This window comes from Amblyomma mixtum, chromosome 2 (assembly GCF_055824585.1).
Source record: "Amblyomma mixtum isolate Tamu chromosome 2, ASM5582458v1, whole genome shotgun sequence".
Classification (NCBI taxonomy): Eukaryota; Metazoa; Arthropoda; class Arachnida; order Ixodida; family Ixodidae; genus Amblyomma; species Amblyomma mixtum.
The window spans coordinates 193,885,119-193,907,349 of NC_143013.1; the positions used below are offsets into that span (position 1 = coordinate 193,885,119).

Genomic DNA, 22,231 nt, shown 5'->3' on the forward strand with positions numbered 1-22,231 from the left:
GCGAGGAAGAAGATAGGCGAAGCCGACGAAGTTCGGGTTTTGCGCTTGCGAACGCTGGCCTGCTGAGCGGCACCGCTGGGACAAGAACTGTGCCCGTCCACGCTAACTGTGCGAGTTTCCACATTACACTTGGTGGAGGTGCTGCTTGTTCTCCCCGTGGACCTACGCTACGATGCCCAGGCTACAAGGCTCTACCACGACGTCCGACACCTCGGTCCAACTTGGCCAGCCTGTCCTCTGTTCTGGTGCCGTCCGTCAGCGCGACCCGGCGATCTTCAGCGGCACTGATGACACTGACGTAGAATATTGGCTCGCCTCCTACGAACGCGTGAGCGCATACAACAAATGGGATGACGTCGTTAAGCTCACGAACGTCATCTTCTACTTGACCGACGTCGCCAACTTATGGTTCCGCAACCACGAGGCGGATTTTGCTACCTGGGCGGCTCTAAAAAGCAGCCTGACTGACGTTTTCGGCCGCCCCGCTGTCCGAAAACTTCGCGCTGAACAACGGCTGCGCAGTAGTGCCCAACAGAACGGCGAGAACTTCGCAAGTTATATCGACGACGTCGTTGATTTGTGTAAGCGGCTCAATCCATCTATGAGCGAGGCTGACAAAATCCGACACATTCTGAAAGGGATTGAGGACGATGCGTTTCAAATGTTGGTGTCTAAAGACCCCCAAACCATCTCCGACGTCGTGTCTTTTTGCCAGAGCTACGACGAGCTCCGCAAACAGCGACATGTCACCCGCCGTACCACTTGCTCGGACGCCACCATTTCGAGCTTGGAAGCAGGCAGTCCTGCCCACGATCAGCCGACACTTCTTGAGCACATCAAGCAGTTTGTGCGGGAGGAGGTGGCTCGTCAATTATCGCTGGTTACCTCCCAACCCGCCCCTTCGCCATCGCTGTCGCCTTCAATTCAGCGTGTCATCCAGGAGCAGGTAGCTGAGGTCCTGCCGCCCACTAATCCACCCCCTCTCGTCACTGCACCGCTGACATATGCGGAAGCACTCATCCGGCCACGACCTCAGCCGGTTGTTCCCACTTATGCGCCACCTGTCAACGTGTACCCTCAGCAGCAGCTCGCCCCTGCGCTGCCACGCACTCACCATCCTTTGACTCGCACCGGTCCCCGCCCTATCAATCCGTGGCGCACCCCAGATAACCGGCCGATATGCTACGCCTGCGGTCTCGCTGGTCATGTGGCCCGCTGGTGCCGCACGCGCGGCTCCGGTCCTTACGACTACGGGCGCTCGCCAACGTATGACGCTCCATTGCCCTCCGTCCCTGTCTCTTCTCCTCTGCCGCCTCCGAATCCCTCTCTGCCTCACTCCAACTCTCTTCCTTACATGCTATTTTCTTCCCGTGTGTTCGAAGTTCTCGCTGCCCCCATAGGAAGCCTCCCCCAATACTCTCCTGCTGATGTTTTCCCGGAGGCAACTCCCCCAGCTTAATCTAGGCTACATTCCTTTACCTCCGCCACCTTTACTTTTTTTGCCTGCTTGCTTTTGCAACCCTTCTCTTTTAACCTTAATCAACGGGAGCACTCTTTTCTTTCGCTCTCTTTGTCTATTCAGTGATGTGTTTGTTTCTTCAAAGGAGAGTGAGAGAGAGTTATCCCTCTCCATCTTCATACAGTGCTCTGAATACGCGTATCTACTTGTTCAGACACGTGTGTGGCAGCCGGTCTGTAGACACGAGACAATATTTCAGTCTCATTTAGTCCTGTATTCACGCATAACTTTGTAATGTCTGCCAGACGTCATGCATTTTCTTTTCTAACTTTTACCATTTCTTTCAAGGGAGGAATAAACCTTGAGTAGGTTCGTCGCGCATAACCATGTTGCGCGACCTTTTTGTGTCCGTTCTTCACATGCGCCTCTCGTAAATGTGCAGCGCACGCAAATGCTTTCGTTGCTGAGGTACCTCGGCACTCTGCGCAGGAGGTCAGACCCGAGGCAAAGATCCGAGGGAAAATCGGTCATGGAGTCTCTGCTTTTTCGTTTTTTTTTTTTTAGCTGGCGCTTTATTATGGCTTCAGAAGAACAGCGTACCAACGCAATGCAGACAAAAAAACCTAGTTGCAGGCGGAGGCCAGTTTGCTATTGTGGTTGTGAATGGTTGTTATTATTGTACCGGCGACAGTTTGCACATAGCCACATGGGAGGATCCGCCAAGAATCTGGAGGCATGGACAGGCTAATCAGCAGTACATTTCTGTGGCAAAAAAAAAAAGAATGGCCGCCTGACACTTCGATTATTCTTCGTCCTCGTTGCCTTTGTTGTATAGTACACTGGGGTAATATAATAGTCACCCTATAATAATCACGTATTATTATAGTATAATAATACTATAATAAACTATCAACATTTCCTCAACAAGAAATGTATTTTCCTGAAACTCAATGAGCCTTGCATTTTATTCGATGTTTTCTCACTGCAAGCACAACTTACTTTTTTTTATTTTGCATGCGTAACTTGCATGAGCCAGGTGGTATCAGAAGAAGAAAATAGCGGCGCCTCCAGGCTGTCTCACTGTCCTCCTCGACGAGCTGACTCGATGGGCAACGTCATCAGCGCCGTGTCGCCGGACGAAAGCCCCGCCTCCGGTAGCAACCATCTTGACGTCCACACAGACACCTGTGCGGGCGCGATGGATGAGGCCACTCCATGGCTCAGTGAGGTGCCCAAGGAACCGGCTCTAGGATATCCGGTCAAGCAGCTTTGTGAGTACCTCTTAGGTTGAGACTACCGGGTCTGGAATGAGTAGTTTCCGATATTTCCCCCTGGTGCATAGCTGTTTGTTTTTCATTCTATTTTGTCCGAAAAGAAACGCCGTTCGTGAAACACCAGGCTGACGTTAAGAATCCGAGCAATTCCAATGATCTCAGCCAGAGCTTCGTGGCAGCGTATATTCGAAGGTGTCTTACTTCCACCACCTCCGCGCATATAGGAAGCGTTTTGCTTTAGCGCTTTTGTGCTACCCTATATACTTGACCCCTGGCTTCGTGCAAAACGCGGAGTTTGTCGGCGTTGTGACAGGAAAATCCTGATTCATCAAGAGGGTCCGAACTTCAGAGCCGAAAAATTTCGCTTGAAAAGAAATATAGTGTGTACAGTTTTTTAACCGAACTTTCGTCCCTTGGGTCAAGAGCCGGGTATTCTACCTCTATGCCACTTGGAGATTTTTTTATTTTTATTGCAAGAAAATTTTCTCGAAAAACAAAATTTGAACATGCTTATGCTACAAAACACCAGGCTGCATACTACGAGGCCACCATACCCCCCGACGTCCCCATCTTCCCAAACATAAAAATTCGGGGAGGCACATACATGTACCTAGACATGGGAGCGAGCTAGGCGGCTCTTCCAGGGCAGCGCATACTCCCCGCATCAATGCGCGCTGCTTAAGAAACAAAGGTTTCGATGACCGCGTAGATTTAGCGCAGCGGTCCATCATTCGGCTCTTCCAGAGACTAATAGTCCCAGCAATGTAAATAGATCATATGGCACAACACAGTTTTTCTACACAGGCAAGAAACGGATGCTCAAGGGTGGGATGTCAATGTCCTTCTTAACGTTTCGTTGTAATATGTCCCAGAATAACACAGCATCACAGCACAGAAGAAAACTACGATCAGTGATCTCTGGCGTATTGCACAGGCGGCATTTCACCGTCCATGGCACAAACATTTTTTTAGCGTGAAGCCATGCCCTGACAGGTAGCGTGGATGTGTGCAGTTTAATGAACAACGTTTTTGCAGCCGATGAAATGCACATTCGCTTAACACATTTTAAAATAGTGGCGTCAAGAAACTCCAGAAAAGGTTCCTGATACAACGATACAGGAAATAAATAATAAGTACACGAGTCATCTGTCTTCAGGAGAGGCTATACAGGTAATCTAAAGGAAAGCATGCAGTGATTTAACTGAAGGTATCAGCAACTTATGAAATCGCCATAAAAGCCCCTCAAGAGCCCACGCAGTCGGTGCGAATAAGAAAGGCAAATGAGCACTAAGACGCCCAATAAGCACAGCTATTAAAAAAGGGTGCTTACCGATCTCAAAAAGAAAAAAATGGGAAACAAGCTGATGCACAAATAAGTGAACGAGGCCTATTCCACCATACTCTAGAGGAATAAATAGGTTTTCGTGGCTCATGGGCTCCCATTGGGAGCACCATGAAAAGGTAACGAGTATTCTGTGCATCACCTGCACTTCGGTCTTCACACCATGGAGAGCCTGCAGGATATGGGCAAGTTTTGCAAGTAAGAAGAAGTTGCAGACTTGAGCCAAAGCAAACACTGACAGTTCCTTACGCATCCAAGCCTGTGTTTGTCGCCTATTGGGCATTATCTGTGAATGGCACTAGGCTTCACTGTTGCGAATTTGCTGCAGTGGAAATCCTATGTACTGAAGCGCCGCAGTCTCAGCTTATGCCACTAAAATGGCTTCACCTCGCATCCCAATGACCCAACCAGGATCCCTTGGATTTATCTAAATTAAGAACCACACCTGATACCTCACGAAACGGTTCAGGCAAACGTAATGCCTCAAGTGCACTGTTTCTGTCAGAACAAAAGAGGGCGACGTCATCAGCATAGGCTAAAATCTTAATTTCACATTGCGCCAGGGAGAAGCCACGGATAGTTGCGTTTTTAATAATAGTGCGCCGAAGAGACTCAAGATAATGTGCAAGCAACAAAAGTGATAACGGACAACCTTGGCGAACGCATGATTTCCGGGGTGTAGGTTAAGTTGGCTCCTGGTTAACACTTAGCCTTCTATAGGTCTCCTTATAGCACAGTCTTATAGCAAAATGTGCCCAATATCTGCATGCTCTACGACTGCAAACAAGAAATCGTTACTTTTAAATTAAGTGTACGCGATTGCGCCCCTGGGTGGCATAAAGTTCGTCTCTGCCACCAAGGCCTGTGTACACTTAAAGTAAGCTTAAATTCTCCCCCCCCCTATATCTCTATGTTTTTAATAACTTTCCCTGCCCTCTTTTTTGCCTTAAAACGAAAAAGAAAAGCATGCCGAACAGTTTTTTCCGCCGCTCTTATTATTTCGCTGTACCTTAGCGGTCCTTGGTCCTCTCCGTACTATAGTTCTGTGGGACGCACACTGCCCGCTGATAGAACAGCGAAATACAGGAAACCAAACCAGAAACCGAAACTTCCTTTGGGCCAACATATGACGTCACAGACACTAGCACAAAACCGGTTATGCGCGCGTCGAACAGCTAGGTTTGCGACCGCAAAGAATTAATTTCATTAATATTTGCGTGAAATACCCAAACCAAAGCTTGATTTTTTTTCTTCAGCAAATGCAGAGTGAATATCGACGGCTGTGCAGCTCGTGACGTCACACACCAAATTTTGCGGGCAGCAAGCGCTCCGACTGAGGACGTCTAAGGAGTAATTTTAAAATTAATTGTCTCTGAAAGCAAACCTCGCCCAGCTGCTAAATTTCCGACAAATAATGAGAAGGCTGAGGATAACCCACAGAAAACGCTTCAGCAAAATGCGTTCATATAAAAAGAAAACACTGAAATTGCCCTTTAACGCTGTACACACCTCGTAAGACCTACCCCAACTGGGCGCTACTCAATCCCAGTTAATGCCTGAGAGCTCTTAAAGCGTAAGGGCTTCACAAGCTTCATTTGTTAAATTCCATTCATTTGTGCTGCCAGGTCCAGTCTCCTGTGCTCGCCTGTTAAGACCTAGATATTAAAGCGAAAGCTTTACTACTTGCACTTTCACTCTTTGCCGTGGCGCGGCGGTGCCACCATTGACCTTTAGTCGACCTCTGTGTGACGTCATGTGTGACATCACGCCGAAGAGAACGGCGACCGACTCGCGCCGTAGCAAGCCGCGGCGGTGCCACCACCGGCACCTAACTCCTGCGCTCTCCGCTAGGAGCGCGATTGTGGCGTTACGCTGAAGAGATTAGGCTCGACTCACGTCGCTAGAAAGCAGTAGCTGTGCCAACCACCAGCGGCTTAACATTGCTTTGCCGTCCGTGTGCGACGGCGGTGCACATGAACGGCGGCCTGACTGGACTGGATTGTACTGGACTGGTTTGGATTGGATTGGATTGGATTAGAATATATTAGATTAGATTACATTGGATTGGATTGGATTGCATTGGATTTGATTGTATAGCAGATGCATCGTCACAAGTCTAAACACAAGCACCACCACCAGCTGAACCATGGCGTAGGTACGGATATTGCTTTCGCTATTACCGGGCTTAACCAAGCTAAGCCACAGCGAATTTTTTCTTAGCACTCTCCGTGGTATGTATAGGCCTATGACCACCGCCTTGAAGAGTAACTCCGTTTTAACTGGAGGCTGAAGAACGAAGGTTTATAGATCAGCTTGAGAGGAGAGGGCATGTAACACACCTTGGTTGCCGAGCACAAAATGAACAAGGGAGGGGAAAACCTCAGGTTGCTTGAGACAACGTTTCGACAAGGGGACTTGTCTTCGTCTGGGCAAAGCGTTCATCATTGGCAGGGATTAAATAGGGCCTTCGCTCCGATGAGGAAGGCTCCGGGGGTGGGGAAGGAAAGTGGTGTGAGAGGGGATGCGTGTCAGGAAGGGGAGGGAGGTGAATCTTGATTCCTTAAGCTGCAATAGTGGAAAAACGTATATCCGGGGGGTGTGTAATGAACAAAGGCTTTGAAGGGGCTGCGTTCTAATCAGTGGCAAGGTTAATCCTGTCTTCTCAGTGCAACTTTCTATGCTGGTTGCAGATTTCCTAGAATAGCCTCACTGGCCTTCGGAATTCGCTGGGATCAGGCAGCACACCGGACCACATTGTTTTTGCCACCATCGTTTTTTTTTAACTGTTGGATATTCGTTCCTGTGCCGGTATTCCAACCCACTGTCTCCGACACACCACGCGAATGAAGTTGCTCTACACCATCGATGTGCATGAAAGAATCTACTACAAAATATCAGGCGTAAGCTATGGAGCTTTTCTTACTTCTTTATAACGCAGACCCCTCGACGGAGCCCTTCGGAGAGCCGGCCGACTGGAGCAGCCCCAATGACCCCGAGTCCGACTCTGCTCTGCCCCTCCCGGCACGGGAGATGCCTGAGGTGTCACGCTCGGGTCCCCTGCTCATCTCCGTGGCTCCGGTGGTGCTGGCGGCGACGCGCTCCCTGCCTTCTCCCGGTCGGCTGTCGGCACTTTCCGACGAAGAGAAGCGGATGCTTCCTCCGCTCGACAGGGACGAAGGCAGGAGCGCCATGACAGGGATCCCTTCGGGCCAGGTGCGGCTCTTTCCGTTCACTGCCGGAACAGGCTAATGAACGACGCATGCATTGCCTTCGTTTACACGAAAGCTTAAACAATTTCCTTTCGACGAGAGTGCTCGCACATCAACATTTATTGTACAATAGGCCTGCTAGCACCGTAACCAGGAGTAGGACAAGTATGCGAAGAGGCGAAATTGAAATATAGCTACTAGCAATAACCGTCATGCTCAAAGGTGAAACTCAGTTCGAAAAGACAGACTCTTCTAGCAGACGATGGGAAATGGCAACTGTGCCTGTGTTTCCTGCATACCACCGCCAACCAGTTCACCACCTGCATACCCGTGCAATAGGACATAAGGTGCACCTCTAATGTAAGGTCATTGGGCTGCAAACAACGAGTACACATGTTGTTTTCCGCTGTGCTTAACAACACTTAAGCTTACTCAAAACAAAGGCCACTGCATTCCCCTTATACACAAGAAACGTGAACCACTGTTTCTTTACAGCTATCCATGCAGCACCCGCGTGGCCTTATGTAGGTCCAATGTGGGAGCCCATGCGAGCCCCGGTGGGACCATTGTGGGGCTTACAACGCGGGCTCCAGTCGGCCCCCAGTCCCACATATGCCCCAATATGTCCCATTTGGGAGCCATACAGGTAGCGCTCGTGGGGCTGCCCACATTCGGCCTGTATTGATTGATGTCAGTAGCCCACCGAGCTCCAACGTCGGTCCTATCTTGATGAGATGTGGGTAGCGCCTGAGAGCGACTGTTGAGTTTTCATCTCAATTAGCCCATCCGATGTCAGTTTGGGACCGATGCAGGTTCTAAAGGGGCAAGCCCAATTGTCGCCAGCCCACATGGCCCCCACAGGGGGCCGATGTAGATGCTTTAAGGGAAGGCCCACTCTAGAGAGCCCCATTGTATCCTCGAGGTAAAATATCACGCAATAATTTTTCACTGTCAGCCTGATTTAAGCAACCCACCGAGATTTTCTCCGTAGACATGGGAGCACACGATCTATGTGGGCTGCCCACAATAAGCCCGAGTCTTATAGCCCATGTTTGTGTACCGAAATATAACGACGTTTCGAGAGTCTTAGGTAGTTCAGTGCATCTTGTTGAGTTTGCACAGACATTCCTCTGCATGATCTGATTATTTTGCACAATTTAGTTGAGTGCTTGAGCCCAAAGCATGTAATTTAAAGTTGTCGAGTACAGATGTTGTGAATTATATTACAAATTATCTGTAAAAGTAAGTTGTTAGAGCTCATAACACAAATTTCTGAACTGTAAAAATACAAGCTAAACAGCATGACGCCACGCCGGTGGGTTAGGCCTAGATGTAGTAGATGTAGGGCCGCGTGCGGCAATTAATCGGCTGCATATTTGGGCTTGGTATGTTTATTTCTCACATAGCACATGAATGTGTGTTGCATCTGGCAAAAAGACCCGGCAAGGGACCGATGTGGTCAGATTGTGGGCACGCCCGCTTTCCAACCCTGGCACGGCTTACATGAGATCGTTGAGGTTTTGTGCGTGCGGCTCCATTTAGGCTTGCCGAGGTTTCTTCCACACAGAGCCCACATCTATGTTCCACCTGCCCTCAAGTACCTTACAAGTGACCGACATGGACAGCAGTTGGGCATGCCCATTTCTGCCCCGCTCCGTCTTATGAGTGACCTACAGTGATTTCGTGTGGGCAGCCCCATTTGGGCTAGCGAGGTATTTCGAGCATAGAACCCACATTGACGTTCCATCTGCCCTCAAGTACCTGATAAGGTACCGATATGGTCTAGATTTCGAAATGCGGCATCAGGTAGCCCAAGCAACACTGATATTGTACCCATATAGAATCAACAGGGCAAGCCCAGTTTGGGCTGGCCCACTTATTCCCCACAGGGGCCGACTTAGGTGCGCCCACGGTTGCACCAAGCACACTTCTCTGTATGGAACCCACTTGGGCCTCCCATTGTGTGATACCTGGGTAGAAGATATCTTTTAGCTTGCGCTTCGAGTAAGAAGCGTGCGTTGCAATGAAGAACACAAGAAGAAACAAGCGAGACTCCAGGACACTATGTTCGTCGTTTCACCGCACGCTTTTTATTCAAAGCTTATGTACAAACAAACGACTCAGAAAGTCGTACTTCTGGATGAAGCTTATCGAAGCTAAAACTGTTGAGTTTTATCCCAGGCAGTGTTAAGTACCAAACTGTCCTTTTTATTGCCCCTCTTATGCTGAGAGGCCTGATGGCAATTTCATCATCGATGAGCAGGCGCGAGGTAATGGAGGGCTCCACCTCCTATGGAGTCATACACTGAGAAGTCCAGCACATGTTTGAATAAGGGCGCATAGAGGGGTGGCAGAGACTAGAAAAAAGCAGGTAGCCGGACCATGGGAGCGAGGGTGGCAACGTAGGCAGGTTCCAGTCTGTCATACACATGACGTCTTCGCAATCATTCATCTGTAGCGTGAAGGTCTTGGCATCATGGAGGAGCACACAGAACGGTCCATCGTAGGCAGATGTGTCAGGTGGCCGGACGCGGTCACGTGACTGCAGGAGTCCACTCCCGGACTGAGAAGTACAGACCCCCTCATGGACTGGGAGGCGACCCTGCTCGGCTGCTCTGACCTACAGGCCGTTGAGCGCGCCAGGACAGCGGCCGACGCCACTGGGGTCCCGTAGTAGGACCCCACGCAGTTCTTGTGAGAGCCAGCCCCTTAATGGTCGGTCCAATCATTTAAAAAAAGAAACAGCGCAAAGAAACACGGACACACGAAGAAACGACACACACGAGCGCTGACTCACAACTGAAATTTTATTCTGGTGGAAAGGCGCTTAAATAGAAAACATGATGGGGTGGGTAACAGGGCTGCTGCAGCGATAACCGCCAATCAGTGTGGTCGCGTAACAAGATGGCAAAAAAAACACATCAGGGAACAAAATAAAGCGATAAAATAAAACGAACTTTTTCTAGCCCAGCATGACAGAATCCTGCATAACATTATTCCTTAGACGGTCGTGGTAAACATTTCTGGTGCGTCGACGACTATCTCGTTCTTTTAAATTGCAGCCACGAAACTTTTACCACAGCAGTAACGTAGGCCATTTCCTTATTTGAACGATGCATACTTCTCCCTTTGACACATGAAACACCCAACGAGCAGTCAATCAGATTTCTTGACCTGAGCCTCCGATTTTCTGATAACCACACCTGCTGGTCTTACGAACCTAGAGGCAAGAAGGCACTCCTGCTGTTCGCGTACGCCCACACAAAACTTGTCAAGCGTGGCATATAGTAAAACTGGGCTTGCAAAACGCGCTGCAAAAATCATGTGAGCATTTCTTCGCGGACAGCTTCAATAACCGGACCGATCACCTTTTAGCAGCAGGCTACCCTTTACATCTGCTAGTTTCCGTAGCTGGCTCCATGATCAAGAAGTCCCGGCAGCACATCGAACCTGATACTTGAAACAATAAGCGCAGAAATGGCGTGGTTTTGCCCTACCTCCACACACTCAGTAATCGTCAAAAAAAAGTCGCACAGCACGCTGGTGTCGACATCGTTTTCACGGCTCCCAACAAGCTTTCCGCCCTCTGTTCCAAAATGAATAACCCGCGGGAACCCCGAGGGTGCCGGGTGACACACTCTGACCAATATGGCCCCTGTGGTTGAGAAATAATTTACTCTGTGCCAGTGTCATGTGGGAAGAGGTACATCGGTCAAACGGGAAGGTGTGTCAATATCAGACTCCAAGAACATCAAAACAATGTTAAAAGTATAGCCATTTTCGGGCACCTGGCTAAGCATTGCAAGAAGTGCATAATTAGAAAAAGCCCCCCTGAAGGAATCTACACCCCTGATTTTAATCGTTGCACCACTATTGGGTGAGAACGAGATAGGTTGACGCGGAAAATCGTTGAAGCCCTCAAAATCCATTATGCCGGTCAAACATGCGTCAGTACTCCATCCCTCTCCTTGTCAAAAAAAGAGCTGGATTTTCTAGGTGACTTGACAAACACTTAAGGTTTCTGGTGCGCCACACACAGCTGATTAATTCATGGAATCCTCGTTGGTGCTGCTTTTATCTTGCTTTTAGTTCCACACCTCTTTTGAGCACGTTTTAAATACTTCAACCTTCTTCCCATTTTTGTATTTTTTTACATTTTTATGCTTTCACCTGTATAATTTCATCTGTGTCCTTCATAGTGTTTACCATTCCCCACTCTTTTGAGTACGTTTTCATTGTTTTTAATTTTTTTGTTAATGTTACCTACATGACCACTGTTTCGCGGCCCTTTACACCCTCTCTTTATAGCTTATAACTTTCTATGGTTCCCTGTTGTGTTTTTTTGCCATCTTGTGACGCGACCACACTGATTGCCGGTTATCGCGCAGCAGCCATGTCACCTACCCCCTCATGATTCTATTAAGCGTCATTCCATCAAAATAAAATTTCAGTTGTGAGTCAGCGCTCGTGTGTGAGTCCTTTCTTCGTGTGTCAGTGTTTCTTCGCGCTGTTTCTTCCTTTTAAATGCATTACCAACTAGCCCGGAACCTTGCTCTTCCGGTCCAATCATAGCTTCCTGTGCATGCTACTCTTCTCGAGACAATAAGTCTTTCTCCACCAGCACCACCGTGGGTGGTGGTCAGCACGGACCACAGGCATGATGTGATATACGCGGCGTATGTCCCTGATGTAAAGTGGAGGCGTCTGGACTGACGGCGGGAATGGTGGCGCCAAAAATGTTTGGTGGACTTCCAGTGAAACGCCGTTTATGAATGCTGCAGTAGAGTAGCCGTGGGGCCGAATTACGGAACACTCTCAATCAGCAGACATTCTCGTAAATGTCTCGAACACCCGCTCCTATTGGTCGGCTCTGACGAAGTTCAGGGCAATGTCAGGGCCGACCATTAAGAGCAGGGCTTTGACACTGTTTCGAGGCGATCTTCAGATTAAGACCATTCCGTGATTCGGTCCCAGATCGACCTTTGAATGCTGAGTGGATGTCCAGAAAAGGGAGATGGGTGGACCAGCGTTCCCGTGACAGATAGCCTATGAAGATAGCCTTCCGGTTGAGGCGTTCCACAACGCCATTGGCCGAAGAATGATAGGCGGTCGTACCAAATAGTCGGTAGTCTAGATGTGGAGAATAGCGGTGAACAAGGCCGATTGGAATTGGCGGGCTCGGTCGATAGTGATTACAGCGGGGCAGCCGAAAGGAGACACCGAGCCGGTCGTGAAGCCGCATCAACTCTCTGCTGTGGTGCCAAGAATGGACGATGTCTCAGCCAATGTGTGAACCCATGCACGCACGTTCGATGCTGGGGTCGATGCAGGGTCGATGCTGGCATTGGTGAATCGGACGTCCGCTGGTGAGGAGCAGGGGCAGGCGTGATGGTATCTTGGTGAAATCTGATGCACTGAAAATGAAGATACATTAGAGCGCAGCGATAGACGTAGTCTACATTCATGCTTGACCAAATCCAGTAAGCGGTGGCTGGCTTATGCGTCGCATGAGTTTCCGGGTTCGCATGTGGGGCGGTTGATCAAAAATTTCGGGACGGAATGCAAAGGGTAGTAAGGGCGCAGAACACATTTATCAACAGCCCGTTATCAACGTGGTCGAAACCGGAAGTGAACCATCGGTGCAGAAAAGGGACCTAGATGCGAAAGGAAAACGGTGCAGCTCTGTGTCGTTGCGCTTAGTGGCTCCTCGCTCCTCCGCCTCCACTGGTGGTTTCGACGCCGAAGCACCGACGCGCGAGAGGGCGCCTCCGACAGCGTTCTCCTCTTCAGTGGCGTGACGAAGGTCCACTCTGAACTGAGATATGTCCTTATCAGGCACGATATCTACTTTTGTGAACGTAAAAACTATTTTCATAGCGTCCAGCGCTGTTTTCAAAAAGTCATATTGCCGCGAATCTTTGTAGTGTTTGTTCACTCTTCAAAGCTACCGGCCTGCCGCTTTATCATTTTTTCTGTGATATATGACTCACGCTACCTCATTCATCTCGATTCATCGCATCCAGGCGGAGCCGATTCTACATTGTTCCAGAATGTTCTGGTAAGTTTGCAACGCTTTATCTCGAAAGTTCACAATAAGCTTTAAATTCAGCATGTCCGAGAGCGGCGGGCATCCGGTTCGACGACCGCCGAGCACGCTTGTTTCCAAACCGCCGCTTAATCATTCAGTTTTTTGCATGCGCAAGTCAGCCCCAATAAAGTTTTGTTTAGAAGCCATTTTCGCTGTCTTCATGCTCTCCGGACTGCAATCACCACCACGTGACAATTTGTGAAGGTGTTAACGGATGTCCCTGTCGCCCTCATCCCCTTGGAGCCGCCAAAGTAGCCCGAGCTGTTTTGAAGAAGCAGATCGCGAGAAAGCCAGAGAAGCCGGCCCAACCGAACACGAAGAGCGAAGCAGCCGTCGTCTCCAGACGCGTTCATTTCAATACGGAGTACGGCCAAGTGCCGTCGCTGTGCTGCTCCTCTACCCGCTGACCCTTCCGCTCATGTGTGTGCCCAGCCCTGGTGCGTTCATTGCCAGGTGAACACCCACCCCTCCCTCGACCCCACTTACCCCTTCATCCTTGCTAAGCAACGCGAGTGTGCTAAAGCTGCATACCTCCGACGCCTAGCTTTGCGCCGGGCCACTCAACCCACCACCCCTTCCTCCTCCCCCGCCTCCTCCTTCTCCTCCTCCTCTAATCATGAATCTCCATCATCTCCGATCACATCACCACCCGGCTCCTACGCCGCCATAGTTAAAGGATCCTCGGTGCCAGCGCCCCTCTCTTCCACTACACCACCCTCTCCATCCTTGACTGACGAGAACCGCTCCTTCGACCTCCGGCTCGCAATGCTGGAACGCCAGCAGCGAGAGCAGCAGCGCATTTCCCACGATCTACAACAGCAGATACATGCCTTGACTCAAACCCTCCAGACAACCACCTCCTCTCTTACCTCCCAGCTTAGCAAGCTAAATGAGCACCTTGCCACGTTCACCACTCCTTCCTCCAGCGCCCAGGTCGCACCTTTGGCTGACCTTGTAGAAACCACCACACAGGCACATCACACTCGCTCGGTTCAGCTGGAAACTTCGGTTCTCCAGATCCTTACCACCCTCCAAGCACAATCAAAGCAATTGGAATCCTTCGCATCTATGCTCCAATCCGTCCATGAGTCACTGCCCCCGGCAAAAAAGAAGGAACGCGTACCATCGCGTTCCTCTCCACTATCATAATGGCGTTTGGCGAGGACCTCGAGATTGTGCAGTGGAACTGCCGAAATCTTTGCCACAATAAGACCCCCCTCCACCAGTATCTACTCACCCGCCCCTCCCTACCTCATTTTCTCCTTCTCCAGGAGACCCGGACGGCTCGCAATGTCCCAGGCTACCGCGCCTACCATGCCACTACGGCCACACCACTCGCGTCTATTTATGTACGCAGTGACGTGCTCGTAGAGCAAATTGACATCCCCTCCACCCTCCTTAAATATTTAGTTGGTGTGGTTTATTACCACCCTTCTTACCGCATCTCACTCGTCCTTTTGTCTTTTTACAACCCCCCTGTCACTTCCTCTTTATTCTCTGCTCTGGGCAAATTCCTTCACTCTCTTTCTTCTACCTCCCATCTCCTCTTTGGTGGTGACTTTAATGCCCCTCACACACTCTGGGGCTACCCTCAAACCCGGCCGCCTCCTCCATTGTCTGGCCCAGGAACGCCACCTCACCCTTCTTAATACTCCTGGCTCTCCTACTCGAGCGGGCACTGCCTCACAACGCCCTACGACACCCGACCTCACTTTCTCTCGGGGTTCACTTTCCTTTCACTGGCAGGTGACAGCCGAAACTCTTCTAAGTGACCACTTTCTCATCCATAGCACCACCTCTCTCTCCTACATCCCTCGCTGCCATCCGATTATTCACACTGACTGGCATGCTTTTCGCACTAATCTCGCCTCCGACTCCTTTCAATCCTACGACGACTGGACGTCGCGCATCTCTGCAGCGCTCACGTCCAGTAGCCGTCGCGTTCGCTCTCGTTACCCAATCCAAGACCCAGATCCCCACCTTCTCCGTTTATGGCGTCGCCGTAAACGTCTTCAACGCTCCTTTCGCTCCCAACCACACAATGCCCACTTCGTCTCTCTCCACCTTTCTGATTTTCTTGAGGCACGGGAGTTCTTCCCCCATTCTCTCATTGGCTTCCGACGCCGCGTCTGTGCACAGGACATGTTTCTGATTCTCCAGCAAACGTTCCTGTCCCCTACACCTACTCAAATTTACGCACTTGTGACCGTCGATGTTCGCAAGGCCTTTGACGGTGTTTGCCACGATCACATCCTTTCTCAACTCGCCTCTTTGGATTGTGGCTCCCGCATGTACTCCTATATCCGCTCATTCCTCTCTAAACGTGTGGCTCGCTTTCGAGTAGATACCCACTTGTCTAACCCACACCACCTCACCCGTGGCACTCCTCAAGGTGCTGTTCTCTCTCCTACCCTTTTCAATCTCGCTATGGCCCCTCTCGCCTCCCAGCTAGCTGAAATTCCCGACCTGCATCATATATTTTACGCCGATGACATCACTCTCTGGTGTTCATCTGGCTCTCCCGGTCACGTACAGGACACCCTGCAACGTGGCCTAGATCTCATCGACTCCTTTCTCACCACCGCTGGCCTCTCTCCTGCTCCTGAGAAATCCGAGCTTCTCCTTCTCAACCATTCCTCCTACCAGCGCTCACACAACCACTTCGTCTCTCTCCACCTTTCTGGCTCTCCCATTCCTGTCGTCACACAGTGCAAAGTTCTTGGCTTCCCTTTGCATGCGGCTAAGAATGTGCAATCCCTTCACCGCGCTGTCACCACCTGCCACTCTGTAACTCACCTCCTGCGGCGCGTGGTCACTCGACGCTCAGGTCTCCACGAGGCTCACGCGTGCCGAGTTGCCCACGCGCTGGCCCTCAACAAGGTCTTGTACTTTGCACCCTACGCTTCCTTCACTCAGACTCAACTTAACGCTCTCGAGACTGCCCTTGTGGGCCTTTACAAGGCAGCTCTCAACCTCCCTATCACTACCTCTACCAATAAGCTTTTTGCCACAGGCCTCTTCCATCCTCTTCGTTCTCTTCTCAGTCTCCATCGTGACTCGCAGCTTGCCCGGCTTTCCCTTACCCGTCAGGGTCAGTGGTTATTGACTCAAGCGGGTATCTCGCCCATTCCAATCTCCCCGTTTACCTTTCCTATTTTCACCCCCGCCCCCAATCTTCGTATCCTTCCCCTCCCGACCAACATGTCCCCCGTCCTGCACGCCGGACGTCGTCATGCGGCCGCACAGCATCATTCCGCTCTCTTTGATACCCAGGGTGTAGCTTACACGGATGCCTCCTTCGTGGCTCCTCGAGGTTCCTGCGGCTACGCCCTGTACCATTCACACCTCCCTGCTCCTGAAACCCACACCAGCGGGCCGTATCCACACCCTCCAGACGCATTGTCCCTCGAGGTCCTCGCCATTGCGCATGCCCTCCAGTCATTTTCCCTCCTTCCCTCTCTCCAAGAGTACACAGTCTATTCGGACTCACAAGCCGCTATACACCACATACAGAAACGCACCCTGACCCCTTCTCTCCAACAGGAGGTCGAACGAGCGGTCTCCGCACTGCAGCCTTCCATCGTTTTCCTCCGCTGGGTCCCTGGGCATTCAGGGATTGACGGCAATGAGCTGGCCCATCAGCTCGCCCGCGACACACTTTTCCGGGCACCGTCCGGCTCACCCCAGCCTCCGGTTGTCCCCTTTCGGGGAAGGACGCGTGTTTCTCGCCGGGGCCGCTTTGTGCCAGTGCACAAAGAGCCAAGAGCCATAAAAATGTCAACGCCGCCGTTTCATCGTACGCCGACAGCTCACCGCGGCTTGACAAACACCACTTGCGGTCCAATTAAGATTCGAACGCTTCGTGCGGAGGTTCGACCGCTTTTCTTTTGAAAAGAGAACACTGCTGAACGAAGCGGGGCCAGGCGCGTCCGGATTAATGGGAGCTGTGGGCGGCGGTGCAGCTGGCTGGCGTCCGGTATAGCCCCGAGGCTCGACAACTCGGTCTCAAGAAACGGGAGCGCGCAGAAGACACCACCGGACAGAACGAGCACAGCCACCTGCTTAACTGGGGAGAGTGGCGGCCACTTGACTTATGTCGCCGCCCGGACCCCGGAGGACGGCTGGTGGGGTCGGCTGTCCATTGTGATCCAACTCTTACCGGAAAGTGGATCTGTGCTCCCGGGTGTTGTTTGCGACAGTCGCAGCTGGGTTGGGGCCGATAATTGCCCTAGTGCCGGGAAGCGTCAAGGTCACGGGTACTGGGGAGACACGATTGGATGCTGATGAATGTGGGTCGGGCCCATGTGTCTTTAAAACTGGGTCCCGGAGCCCGGAAAAGGGGTTCTGGGCTACGGAGATAGATGTAACGCATCTTCGGCTATGCCGAGTAGGGGCCTCCCCTAAATGTTAGCCAGTTCCATGTTGTTGTTGTGCTCACTGCTCAACATTGTATGTATATAATTGTAAACTATTGTATATAAAGCTTCAATTTATATCCCCTGCAAGTTCTCTGTTGTTTGTAAGTATTGTCTAGCTAGACCTTCAGCCTTCAAGTCATCATAACAAGCCGTCTCCGACGGGGCACCCCTGGTGCAAAGGAAGAAAGGAAGGAAGAGAAAAGAACCTATTCGCCTTTGGTTGTTTAGGCGAAACTTTACTTAGACACCAGCCCCATTATTTTGCACAAACCCCGACTGCCGCCTACGTTCAAAGGTTCACCGGGCGAGGATCTTGAATAATGGCTGAAACAGTTTGGCCGTATAACAGTCTTCAACAGTTGGGATGACCAGCCACGTTTTCTTCGCCCTGGAAGGACCAGCCAGAATTTCGTACGAAAACCACGAAGGAATAGTTCAAGCGAGAGTCCCTGAAGGCATTCTCAAACATCGTCAGAAAAGAAAGAGCTCCGCTCCATCTACAATCACGCATCCAACACCCGAATGAGACGCCTTTTTAGAGGCGCCTTTTTAGACGTGTCGATCCTGACATTACGGAAGAGAAGAAGGTGATGCTTTTGATGCGTAGTGCTAAAGAGGCACTTTTAGTTGGTCTGGCCCACAATCTACCGGAGAACGTCATTGAATTCATGAGCAAAACAGCCACCATTGAGAAAACCTTGGAAGCAACAGCGCGCCATTTTCCTCGAGAGCTCCAAGTAACCTCGACTACTCTCTCGGATGGCACAGCATTCAGAGGCAACCTGCGGTATGACATCCTCGAAATTGCTCAGGAAGAGCTGCGTCGCATGTTGCTCTGTTACTATCTTCCAACCAACCTCAAATAGCGATCTTTGAGGAAATCGTGCGCCAACAAATGCAGCATGTGCTTGGCTCCCCGTCATCGACGCCTCCAGCTGAAGCTCCAGCCTTGACCTCCGCCGATGCAGTACGCAGTCCTCAGCCCAAGCGACACACCCTAAAGCCACCTCTTCGACGTGAACCAGCTGTTCCCGAAAGCCGCCGCCCTGCCCTCGCCCGCCCAGCCTACGAACGACGCCCAAGCCCCAGGAAATGGGACGCATGGAGGATATCCGACAAGCGCCCGCTGTGATAACATTGCGGTGAAGCCGGCCATATTCCTCGTCACTCCCTGTACCCGTACCACTTTCGCAATTTTCGGCTACAAAGCCAACATCATTCAGGCGCCTATATCTTATACTTTCATCGATGTACAAATGGGGAAAATTTGAATATTTTGTTTTTCCGACATTGTGCTTCTAGGTTGTAACCGGTTTTGTTAAAAAGTTGCAATTCTACAGGGCTTAATTAAGCTTCAGATACGTCTAGGAAAGAGAAATGAGAATCGAATAAGTTTGTCAAGTCGAATATAGAATCTACATTTTTTATCAAGCTTCTGGCATTGAAATACGCACCCAACAGCACATCTTGCGATGCTGTTCTCTGGTTGATAACGTCACCAGAGGGATAAGTCGCCAGGATGCTCATTGAGATAATCTAGTTGATACTATCCAGATCATGGTCGCAAATCACACTAATAATAGGGCTGTCAGATGTCTCGCGCCTTCACTTGTCCTTGATCTGTCCATACGAATTCTACTCTTTGTTAATTTTCCTTTCGACAACTTATGTCAAAAGCCTTTTGCTTTCTGGAGTAAGGTTCTCATTCACAAACATCAGTTTGTTATCGCCTGAGAAGTCCAAGCTCTTAGTCTCAACTCGCGCTTTTCCCTTTTTGATAGAACTCGTTAAGTAGCTTCCGAGGTACAAAGCGTACAATCTGGTTCTTTTCGACTGTGCTGTATCCAAGGAAACTCGGTGGCAGACGTCGATATCGCCGGAAGTTACAGAGCATCCAATTTCTTTTACAATCGGCTCGCAGTTCTCGTTTGTAGTCACGGATATGTATTTCAGTTCAACATTATTAGCCTTTGAATACTGCTCCAGTGAACTGACGCGTTTTGTCAACTCTCGACTTCGTTTTTGAAGAAGTCCATTGCTAGCTTGGAGGGATGCGTTCTCGCAAATTATTTCTTCACATTTGGACAGGAGGGATTCAAACTTAGAGTTCATAAAGTTCACTCTTTCTTCTACAGCGTCTACCTTTTCCGGCAGCTGACTAAGCGCTTATAGTTAAAGAATAATGTGGTTTAATTTGGCGTCTGCTGAGGACATATTTTGAAGTCTAGAAGTTGATCCCGCTGCAGTATCGCCATTCTGTAGTAGTTCGTCTGCCCCCTTGCATGCACTGTCCGAACATCTGAACCGCTTCTATGCATAGCAGATTAACAAGTAGGGCATATCTACCTATTCACCTGTTCTTCACTTTTACCCTTGAAACCAGCATCAGAAATTCCAAGCAGCGTATCCGCTGTTTCGCTCAGCGCAAAGCTGTCGCGAATCGCCGCTTTGTTTTCGTCAGACATATTTTGGTTCGCACTGCGTGAAGACTACCTTAAGTCGCGCACTTTGAGGCGATATATTGAACAGCCGCAATTGTTGAACAACCGGTCATTCTTTTTGTACAGCGCACAATGTAAACAGAAAACCACCACTGGTTGAGATTTTCATTTATTTTGCGGCCAATTCGGTAAAATTTCATATTTAAGAACGCTCCTTTACTTCCCGGCGTCCGTGCACTTACCACTCGTGAGGTATACCTGACGGGAAGCACGCCTGCAGGCATGAAAATCAGCTGCCAAAAACACGACAAAGCGCCGAGTCAGCTAAACGTTGTGGTGCTCGTCGTGTGGGTGACACTTCTTAGAAATGGTGTGCGCTTTGAGGCAAATCTGCGGTGAATTTGGCGGTTATTGCGTGCAGAAAATTACTCCATAAAACAAAAATTTATTCCTCCTACCGTTTCTTAGCCGCACACTGCGTATTTGAAGCTAGCAGCTGGAGCACAGTGCAGTGCATTTCAGGCTCGTTAGATGTGCAGGTGTAACGCCCTTCTCGACGCCTCCTGCAGAGAACTCTTGCGAAACCAAATTGGTTTCACCTAAATTTCATTACTGCAGTGCATCGGGCGTGTTGGTAGATGAGCATGCATGCATGCAGGCCAGAGTGCCCTGTCTGTTGTCTTTTTCTGTTGTTTAGTCTTTCTGGCTGGCTTCTGCCATCATGTATACTTGGACTTCTGGAGAATAATCAGCACAGTCACTAATCAAATCAACCTAGTGTGTGTACTAAACACTTACGTGTTTTTTATCATAACGAGGTTGAGAAAACGTATGGTCATAATTTAAATTCCAACCTTGTGATGGAACGGCGGCGTATTAAAATGGTTAAATTTCAACCGTCATCATAATCAAGGAACACGTACTGGTTCCGAGCACGCTATACTCTACTTTCATTTGTTCAGTAGCTGTATTGCTCCTTTCCGACATTTTATGGCAGAACAGATGAATCCTGGCGAAACACTTCACTATTAAGCTCTTCTCGGCTTCAGAAATATAACGAATTTGTTTTCTTTTTTTGAAACCTACTCTTTCCCGTCAGTAATTATTTGCTTTTCACATAAACAAAAGTTCTGAGACACCGAAGCCACCGTTCTAAATGTTCTTTACAGTTTGACGCGCGACCATATCGCCCCATCACTGTCCAGCTGAAGCAAGGAGCTAGTTTCGTAGTTGTAATTCTTCGATGGCCCTTTATCATTACCAGCCGTCGCCTGCGGCGTCACTGCTGACATCAAGCAAGAAACGTGAACCGCCGCCTATGGCGTCTAAGGCGGCGCTCAAGAATATCAAAGAGGGTGAAGAATGAACCCTGAAAATCATGGCGCAGTACGACTCTAATAATGCTCGGCTTCTCCGAAGCGCAGGTCTCCACCGAGCTGAATGACCTGACCGGTGCCCATCGTCTCTCGGGTGACCCGTCGCCGCCGCGGCTGTCGGGTCTTGCGCGCGGCCTCCTGGTGGCGGCGGCCGTGCTGTGGCTGGTGTCGGCGCTGCTCACCCTGGTCGCGTGGAGATTGGCCAGCGAGCCGCTCGGCGCCGACCTCGCACAGAACGTGTCCGCCCTGGTGCGCCGCCTGGAGACGCTCGTCTCCGCCGGCGGAGAAGGAGACACGGTCGCCCAGGGCGAGGACCTCGCCAACGACTCGGCGGTTGCACGGAACCTGTCCGTCTTGGCAGCGAACCCATCAGCTCAACCGCCAAGAGTCGGCCATGTCGTACCGGCGCCATTGTGAAAGCCGTGTCGTGCTAAGCACACGTTCTGGAGAAGAAAACGTGTGCGATAACACTGCTCTTAAATGACAAGCAGCGTTCTTCTGTGCATGATACTCATTCAACTTTAAAAGAAATATTCTTATTGAAACAGCACTAAAGTTACGACAAAATATTAACGAATGTTTCAGCCCATCTGAAGAGACGCAATATTGCCAACGCTGCCTGGT

At 50.2% G+C, this 22,231-nt stretch overlaps 1 protein-coding gene across 1 annotated transcript; it reads left to right on the forward strand.

Annotated features, from left to right (window-relative positions):
* Positions 1–2,564: 2,564 nt before the first annotated feature.
* LOC149361970 (uncharacterized) lies at positions 2,565–22,024 on the forward strand. The gene is made up of 3 exons (XM_089569632.1): positions 2,565–2,730; positions 7,014–7,288; positions 21,656–22,024. The coding sequence occupies exons 1-3, from the start codon at positions 2,565–2,567 to the stop codon at positions 22,022–22,024; spliced, it is 810 nt and encodes a 269-aa protein (XP_089425758.1).
* The last annotated feature ends 207 nt before the right edge of the window (positions 22,025–22,231 follow it).